Here is a 9,685-nt window from a genome sequence, read left to right on the forward strand (position 1 = left end):
AGCTGTAAAGTATTGTAATAGTTCAAATTAAGAGCATCTGACTCTCCTTTCTGATAATTTAAAGTGCTATAAATAAAAAAAAAATGGAAAACGATTGCCTGTATTTAAGTCCCTTTGTTTAAATGTGTTGGTACTGGACTAATAAGGTCCTAGAAAATAACTCTGCTGTGACTGTGCTGCTCCATCTAAACGGTTCTGTCCTGCCTCTCTGTCAAGGACACAGAACGGGAACTGAGCCAGCACAGTAAGCCTGCATCCAAATGTCCTTGTGTGTTTAGGGAGAGTGTGTTGTTTTTAGCTAGAATCTGTACAAACAGAAGCACAGAGGGAAAGGAGGAAAGTCAGAGAGAGAATAGAGGGGAAGGGTGTGAATTCTACTGTAAAGTCTCACTTCTGTCAGAAAGTTTTCTCCTTGTCATATTGAGTCATTCCTGAAGCTTCATTTGTTACTATTGAACTGTAATATTAGCACAGAGATTAGTCTGCCACAGAAACTCACACCGTGGTCAATAGGCCATCCCTTCTCATCACCTACTCATGCTGTCTTTGACATCACTCGTCTCTCTCTCACTCTCTCTCTCTCGCTCTCGCTCTCTTTCTGTGTCACTCTGAAGTCATTGCCTCACTTGAAACTGAAACTGACACATGACAGCCTCCAGTGGAGCTGCAGCAGAGCCAATGTGAAAGTGAAAGAGAGGCGAGAAAATAGCGTGAAGAGCCAGGCAGACATGCAAATACTTGAGTGTGGCACATGCAGAGAGAGAGAGAGAGTAGCAAATTTTGTCACCTAATGTTTGGGAGTGGAAATGATGTGGGAGGGTGCAGGAGGAGAAGAGAAAGAATGCAGACAGGGTTTTATGGGAGTGTTAGTATGGTAAACAAAGAGCAAATTATATGCATAATTGAGCCTGCTAAAAGCACATGACAATCAGTCTCATGTTGTGGTTTCACTGAGTACGTGAAGAAACTGCAGGGGGCATTAACATGAACACAAAGCCAGCAGAAGCATTAGAAATAATAATCTAGATGTAACAACAAGGTGATGTCACAACAGTGAAAATAAAAGGACTTTTTTGCGCAACTTTTGCTGACTGTTTGGCTCACATGCAACCCCAAAACTTCCAGAAATCCTTTGCAGGCTTTTATTTTAACCTCAATGGAAAATTTCTCACATTCTTAAATCATGCAGTATTGCTTTATAAATTCCTTCACAATGTAGGTTTGTGGGTTTTCGTGCCAAATAACAAAAGACAAGGTAATTTAGGAAGTTCCCATGGAAAGAGAAAGAGTAAATCAAAGGTTTGGCTGGATGAATTACACTAATGTATTTTCAGACCAAGCAACCTGATAGGACAAGAGACAGTCCATGAGTGATGAGATCAAGAACAACAGGGGTGGGGCAGCCTGTAGTCCACATAGAGGCCTACACCACTCAGTGCAGCTTCAAAGTCAGTTTCGAATACCAAATAACTATGAACGTGAAGGAAACGTGACAAAATCTGTCGCTAAAACCTGACAGGAGAAACATTTTTCCTATGATCTCTGATCACTGGTATATGTTCTTTGAGAGAAATAAGTAGATATAACCTTTTAATATTCATCAGTAAATCCACTTTAGAAAAACTAATATTCCATTAAAACATATAAACCTCTTTGTTATGTATGACAACAAGAGGCACAGGTTTCAACAAGTTAAATGATTTGTTGTTTTTGCCGTTCTAATGACGCTAGCCACGCCTTTGTCACATGGGCTGTGACAACCAACGGTAGGCTGTTCTGCAGTCACGTCATGGTTTGCCAAACAGCACATGTGTATACACTTGGAAACTGGAGGGCTCAGATGGTTAAAGTAAGTAAATTTCAGGTTCAGCTTGATGTTTATTTAATTGCGTGTTTATCTCATCAGATTAACAATTTATATTTGCACTGGAGTTGAAAGACTTGAATGATGTTATTACAAATGACTATAAAAGAAGCATATTCTTCATTTCATTAAATTACCAGTAATCACCATTGAGAATATTAAACAATTTGTCCCTCATCTGCATTATTGATAAGATTAATTTGGTCCTCTATGCAACCAAAGCTGCTCATTCCACGAGTACAACATCACTTAGACCTTTCACAATAGTTGTAGGAGGTAAAAGTAATAAAATAAATGATAAAAGTAGGTGATAAAACTTGCGTGAATAATAATCAAAGTGATAAAAATGAATTTAAATTGAAAAATTGAGTGATTTGACCAATTAAAGGATGCTTTGATTTAAAAAATGTTGCAATTTGTTTAAAATAGTGGAAATTTGATCAGTTTGATAGCTTTAATTTGTTATTTATCATTAAAAGAACAAACACTTTCATTAATTATTTAAGGAAAGAGGCCTTAATGTTGAAAGTAACAAGAAGTGATGATAAAAAAAATTAAAGTGATATAAAGTATATGATTTAAATACAAAGTATTAAAAAATTCTATGAATTAAAATATCAAGTGGTGGAAATGTTTCTTCTTCTCATGACTATTGTACATACAACCTTATTTGATGATCTGATGTTGACTTTTCCTCTTTACTACATTTTGCTAGTTTTATAATGTTTGGGAAAATCTAATATCACACTTGGGGTGGTGAAGTTGGTATCAGCACAGCTGCCTGAGACCAGATCACAGCAGTGCTGATATTCAGTGTAACACCTCTCTCTGACATTTATTAAACATGTAATCACACTGATCCAAAAACTGAAGTTTTGAGAATACCAAAGAAAATTAATATCACTGCTGATCTTTGAGGGAGACTTCAAATTTCCCACAACCATTAAACTCATCCTCTGTTTAATTTGAGTGAAACGCTGACTGTAAGCAAAGAGCTTCTTGAAATCCCCAAACTTTACTGCATTCCCTATATAAAGCCATGGACTCCTCATAAAAGTTAGTTTTCCCTCGTGTTTCATCATGAGACCTTTTTTCACAAATGACTGGCAGAATACAAAGCAACAATTGAAACAAAGGAATGCAGTTTTGATTTTTGACTGTAGGTCTTTACATTCACTCTCAAGGCCAAGATTTTTATTTGTTGTTGACATCCTTTAAGCGATAATTCTGTCAGTGGATAGATATCATAGATGATTTATGTGGGATAGTAATGAAAATATCAGATTCTTTTTGGAATAAAATGTCCACACACTGCATCACATTTTGCCTGATATGAGAAAATGTTAGTTATTTGCTTTTATTGCAGGATAAATTGTTAGAAAAACAAGCTGTTATCAGCATTTTTGTTGATCATTTTCTGATCAGTGTGATAGACTGAGACTGTTTTGGGCTGCTGAAGCTTGTAACTCCTTCAGAGTAGTCGTGGTCATCTTCTTGCACAGTTTGTGAGGACGGCCTGATCTAGGCAGATTTACACATTTTTCTACATATTCCTTCCATTTCTTTATGATGGATTTAACTAAACTCTGGGGGGATGTTCAGTGTCTTGGGAATCTTTTTTTAACACTTTTCAATAACCTTTTCTGTGAGTTTCTTGGAGTGTTCTTTTGTATTCATGGTGTAATGGTAACCAGGAACGCTGATCAACCAGTGGCTGGACCTTCCAAACAAAGGTGTCTTTATACTACAATCACTTGAGACACATTCACTGCACTCAGGTGATCCCCATTTCTCTGAATTTTAGAGTGCTAGCACCAATAGTTAGACCTCTGTTGAATCAGGTCAGTTACTTTTTACAGGGGGTGAATATTTATGTTGTCACTTAATTTGTTCAAATTAAATTAGTTTTCATTTTGACATTAAAGGTTTTTTTTTCAAATCAGTTAAAGGGTAAAACATCCATAATTGATGCTTTTTTAGGCACTGTAAGTGTGATTTCCTTCTTTGTCTCACAATATTTGTTTTTGCTCAGCTTTTTTTATGACATTTTATTTGATGTCTAACAGTTTATTTTGTGTGTGTGTGTTTTCCTGCAGCTCCCACACATGCCTCACATCAGCGAGTGTCTAATGAAAAGAAGCCTGAAGCCCACAGACCTGAGAGACATGACTTTGGGGCAGCTGCAGGTTATAGTCAACGACCTTCATTCCCAGATTGAGAGTGAGTTGACCACACACTCACACACATAAAGACACACACAGAGTCCCTGACCTCTACCTCGAATAGCAGAATGAGCAAGAGAGCAAATGGGGAAAAACACACACTAACATACTGACCCGAAGCCTTCCCAGTGAATTTGAAAGTACTTTTATTTATGACAGTCAGTTCAAAGAAGTGTACAGTGAACAGCTTCCCCTCACTGTTTACTGTCACTGCACAGTATACATCTTTCATGCTGCCACTTGGGGATGAATAATCTGTCATTTTACAAACAAAGAGCTCAGAAAATTCCCATGAGGCCAAAATCATGGGCTCATTTTTTTTGCCAGCAAAACAGCTTTTCCCCTTGAATAATCCAATTTAAGTGAGTCATAGTTTTTATTTTGCTAAAACTGAGAAATAAAGGCTAAAACTAGAACATAAACACAACCAATGGTGACTACTTTATGAGATCTTTTTAATAAAACTATGTTTTGAGTTTTATGTAACAACACAAACACACAGCTTTTGTCAGTTTAAATGAAGATCTGAAAAAATGATGTACACTGCTGTGGTTATTGCGGTGTTACATGTAGTTCCATGATGTAAACACAATGTAGAGCATTTCTGCTTTGTTGTAGGGATACCTCTGCATTTACATTATCTCTTTATATTTATCACCACAGGCCTGAACGAGGAGCTCGTACAGTTGCTGCTGATCCGGGATGAACTACACATGGAGCAGGATGCCATGCTGGTAGACATCGAGGACCTCACCAGGTAAAAACAAGCTCAGAATGAGACATTTTTCCTCTGAATTTAGCTGGGGTTTATTGTATTGTAGAAAACCAGATAAAGATAATGCATTCAAACAGTAAAATAGGAAAGTGATCTGATCAAAAGGTCAATTATACATTAGCCCTTCTCTCAAAGCCTTTTGCCTTTCTTAACCTGCAGTTTTCTAGCTAATTTTCCTTCTCATATGAAAATACAGCCTTAAAAGCTGTAAATATAAAGTTAGGTTATTCTAAACAGTTAAACTGATTTCTTTAAACAGCAACGCACTGTTAAAAAATAAAATAAAATCAAAAATATGCTTATTCCATGTTGCAATTCTGTAATACTGTCTACAACACGGAGAAAAATAGTTCAGTTATTCAACTCCTACTTTCCTCCTCTTCAGAAATCTACACCAACATTACTTTAAATGCAAGGCCACCTTTAGGGGGTATAAAGGGGAGAGCTTTCTGGGGTCCCGCCAATCTGGTGGCCCATGGAGATGAGCAAAATCATAGGCCATTATAAAGTAAAGCTGCGATAACCACATTTTTTTTTTTAACCTGAAAATTAACCAATAATACGTTATCAAAGCAACAAAAATGAATTATTTTCTTTCTGCTGTAGTACAATATAGTATTTTAAAATGTATACCTCTTTTTCTTAATGCAGAATTACCTTGTTATTGGTGATTGATTCGCAATGTAGATGGGCACACTAAATTAATCATGAGGAAAGTGTCAGACTTCATAGCTAAGCCAAGGTTTGTACAAATACAAGGATGCCAAAAAAATACAGCAGAAAAACACAAGACAACTTTAATGGAAAATAACTGAATAATTGTGAAAAGAGACAAAAAAAAGGTGTAAAAGTTGAAAATAAGTTTTAAAGTGGTGAAATGGATAAAAAGTGGCTAAACAGAGCAAAAAAAAAAAAAGGGAAAAATGTGTTAAAAAGGCAGAAAGAAGTTGCTAAAGAGTGGCAAAGCAGGGCAAAAACTGTCAAAATTTTTGTTAAAATTTTCAAAACTGGGACACAGGTGGCCAAAAAAAAGTGACAAAATGGGCATAAAGTAGCAAAAAAATGGCAAAAATTGGGGAGAGTCTTTAAAATCGGCAACAATAATAATGGTGACTAAAATGTAGGGAAGCAGTAAAAGATTCTTTTTGTAGTCGAGTACTCTATCGATTCTTCTGACGATTAATCGAGTACTCTAATCAGAAAGATTGCATTTTTTTAATCAATCTTTTGCTCTTTCAAGAGAAGTAGTACTAGACAAATGAGAAAAGAAGTTTGGTCCCTTAAATGAACTACCTCTAAATTAAAAATTGGCATTAACAGGTTCTCTAAAGAAAATGTATTTTAAAAAGTGCAATGAAGTTCTGATGACAGTTTACATTTCTTAAAGTTACAAGGAAAGGAAATTAAACAATTGCATAAGATTATGCCATATTTGGGGTTTTAGGGATCATTTACCAGGAAATTTTTGGTGCCAACACTTTATTTCTTTCATTGTAGTTCATATTTATTTTCCAGTTTGTCGTTAAAGTAAAGGGACACTTAATCATTTTAACATCCTCTAGTTTATGCATGAATGTAATATTTGACATTATAGCAAGAATAAAGCTCCATCATTCACACAGTGGTCTGATGATGGCTGAAAGATGAACCTTAAAATTACAGGAATGTGGACGATTTTTCAAAAGGGTGTTCACTTTTAATTTTTGTACATTGTTGTTCGTGAGTTCATCCTTTTAAGACCATCCACTGACATGGAGAACACATTTTAAAGGATAAAGCTGCTTCTGTGACCTGTTGAATCCTGACTGTATGATGATGAACTTTGACCTATTAAGTCTCAGTCACCGTCTGTGGCAATAGCGTGTTTCTATTTTATTGTTGTCAATTCATTATCAATAGAATTCTTATCAAATTGTTGGTGATGCTGAAACTTTTTGAAAAATATGCTGCAATCAAGACGTCAGTGCGCTGAATTTTACATAACGTGCGCAGGTGGAGAGAGAGAGAGGGAGGGGGAGAGAGAGAAAGAGGGAAAGCACCAAAGCAGGACTTGAATCGTGAAGCCTAAAGGTTTACTGTGAAAACGTCGGGTCGGTCAGAGAAGTTTATGAAATTCCCTGAAGTCTGTAGACACAAACTGAGTGCTGCGAGTCATGCAGGCAGCGCATAAACTCAGAGATCTGCTTAGGTTCACAGGTGCAGGCGTAGTGCCATATCTGCCATGAAGCCGCGGCCAGTGGATGCGTAAAAGCGCAGGACGAGTAGCCTACCTGTAAACATTACTGCATCTCTTTCTCTTCCCTCGTGATTTTCACGCCTCGCATCATGCATGTTACGTTATAGTAACAGCGAAAACAAGGGCATTGTGCCACATAAATAGCCGTCCGTGCGAAACAGCACGCCGTGCACACACGATGCGATACAGCGTGGGCGTATATGTACGTATGACTGATTTAAGCGAAGTCTCAAGGCAGATAATTTGCCTTGAGGAATTTTTTTGAATCGAATCACCCGTATAATTCGAGGAATCGTTTCAGGCCTACTAAAATGGTTAAGAAAAGTGGCAGAACAGGTAAAAAAAAAAAAGTCCCACGAATAAAAGCATCAACAGCAACATAAATAGTCCCCTCAAATTGCTAGAAAACAGCCAAAGACAAGGAGTGAGCCACGGAGATCCAATTTTGGCAACTCCATAAAGCCACTTTTTTTTAATATTCAACATCCAAAGTGGCAACAACAGTCCATTTTCCCACATCAAAAACCAGCCCCAGGGCCTTCAGAATTTTTTAATATTTTCCTCATGTTCTGCAACCATCCTCAAAACCTTTCTCCCTCGTTTTGTCATAAATATGCTATTAGGGGACATGGTATTTACAAATAAACGTTGTAGGGCTCTGGTTAGATTGAAATGACAGCTTTATTCAAGACAGCAAGACAGCGTGTAACAGGCCAGTAGTGATGAATCATTCATAAACAAGCTGGTTTTAAAAGCTAGCTTTTTTATGTGAATGATGGGAGCTGGCTCCTGTTTGAGAGCCAGTTTCCTTTTTGTTGTAATACACATAAAAAAGAAGAGCCAGAATTCCCTTTACTGCAACTAAGGTTAGACAGTCATTGGAATAGCATGAAAGATCAGGGTTTACCGTGTCAAACTAAACCAAACTTAACTAATCTTTTTTCATGTTAAAACGGTGAAAAATGTACACGTTGATGTCTTCTCGGGGCTTCTGAACTTAGCCACCGAGTGACTGTTGGTGTTTGTTTTCTCCTGTGTAGGCATGCTGAGAGCCAGCAGAAACACATGGCCGAGAGGACCCTATCAAAATAAGATGCCCGTCCCCGCTCCACCCCGTTGCCCTCTGCCAAGCTGAAGCTTTTGCTCCAACCAGACTTTTCCCCCTCTGGCTCATTCCACCTATGCCCCGTTTCCATCCAAATCCTGCCCGCTTGTCCCGAGTACTTTGCTCTTCGCTGCGTCCCCAGCGTCCATGTCAAACCTCCCTGTCCCCTCCCACTGACTATCGAAGGTAACAGCGGCACAGGAGGAGGCCGCCCCTCTTTCATTTGCTTCTGTGGCTTTTCTCCCAGCGCCAAGGACGGAGGAGCACTTCCTGGGAGAAGAGGAAACTGATTGTGTGTCGTCATGGATTCTGTCCCCAGCTTCCTGTGCAGTGATCGGCCTTGCTTTGCGATTGTTTCTTTTTAACTTTCTACATTCGCCACTAAATTATAACTGTCAAATGCAAAAAAATATTGTGGGAAAAAATAAAATAATAGTGAAAAATTTAGTAGAAAGTCAGTCATGAGAAAAAAAAAGAAACAGCATTGTATAAGAAAATAAAAAAACGACGGAAACTAACTTCTTCAGACCATTTTAAGTTGGACGGTAATTTTGAAGTATTTGAAAGTCGACCTGTTTTTATTCTGCACAAATGGTAGTTTTCAACTGAGAAATGTTTATTTGAAGGTGCTAAAAGAGTGTAAAAGGAAACATGCCTGCCTTGTAGTGGAGTCGTAGCTTTTGGTAATACGTTCACTCTAATTGCTTTTCAACATTTTGTGAATGTTGATTCTCTGACACGAGTCATTTTAAATGAATAAGTGTGTTAATATTGTTTTCATCCTATTGTAATCAGAAACTTTATTTGAGGGAAGAAATGTTTATGTACAGATATGTAAAATAAAGAATAAACTTTGTTTCATATATGTCCGTCTGTTGTGCTTTTATTTTTTCAATTGGCTGCAGATTAGTTGGATGAATTCTTTTTTTTTCACATCAGGTTCCTGTTTCTGATGAACACCGGAAGTTGAATCTCCACAGAGAGAATATGAAACAGCACAGCACGCGTAGTATGACTCAGCTCCTTCTGTTTCGAGCTTGCCTCATCATGTCATTCTCTCTCTCTCTCTGTGGGAATAGTTTAAAGGGATGGCTCACTAGTTTGGGCAACCCCTTGAAGTTACAGATAAGAAAAATTCTTTCACATCAAATATGACAGCATGAATACCGATTAATAATAACCTGTGGTCCAAGTTGAGGCTGCAATAAAGCACCTTAAGCTTTAGTAATGAATGCTGTGTTGTTTTTTCTTGTTAGATATGACGAATGTCTGAGGAAGTCCCCCCTCCCTTCCTTGTGGTCATATTTTCTTTGTCTTTATGTGTCTTTGTGTTTGAGGAGCGAAGGTAAGTTTCACTCTTTGCAGCAGAGCAAGATAAAGGCCAGGAAACTCCTCACCCATTCACTGACCACCACAGTTTCAGAGAATTCACTTCCTTACAAAACATATCTTACATTACACAAAGGTCATGAAAACTTGGAAT

At 37.6% G+C, this 9,685-nt stretch overlaps 1 protein-coding gene across 3 annotated transcripts in view; it reads left to right on the plus strand.

Moving 5' to 3' along the window:
• schip1 (schwannomin interacting protein 1) overlaps positions 1 to 9,067 on the plus strand; it is a 393,999-nt gene extending 384,932 nt beyond the window's left edge. For all 3 annotated transcript variants that reach the window (XM_041801639.1, XM_041801622.1, XM_041801630.1), the window contains 3 exons: positions 3,961 to 4,084; positions 4,750 to 4,843; positions 8,138 to 9,067. In XM_041801639.1, coding sequence (XP_041657573.1) covers positions 3,961 to 4,084; positions 4,750 to 4,843; positions 8,138 to 8,189 — 270 coding nt within the window. In that variant the 3' untranslated portion in view covers positions 8,190 to 9,067. The remainder of the gene's footprint in view (positions 1 to 3,960; positions 4,085 to 4,749; positions 4,844 to 8,137) is intronic.
• The last annotated feature ends 618 nt before the right edge of the window (positions 9,068 to 9,685 follow it).

This window comes from Cheilinus undulatus, linkage group 2, assembly GCF_018320785.1.
Source record: "Cheilinus undulatus linkage group 2, ASM1832078v1, whole genome shotgun sequence".
In the NCBI taxonomy this organism is placed as follows: Eukaryota; Metazoa; Chordata; class Actinopteri; order Labriformes; family Labridae; genus Cheilinus; species Cheilinus undulatus.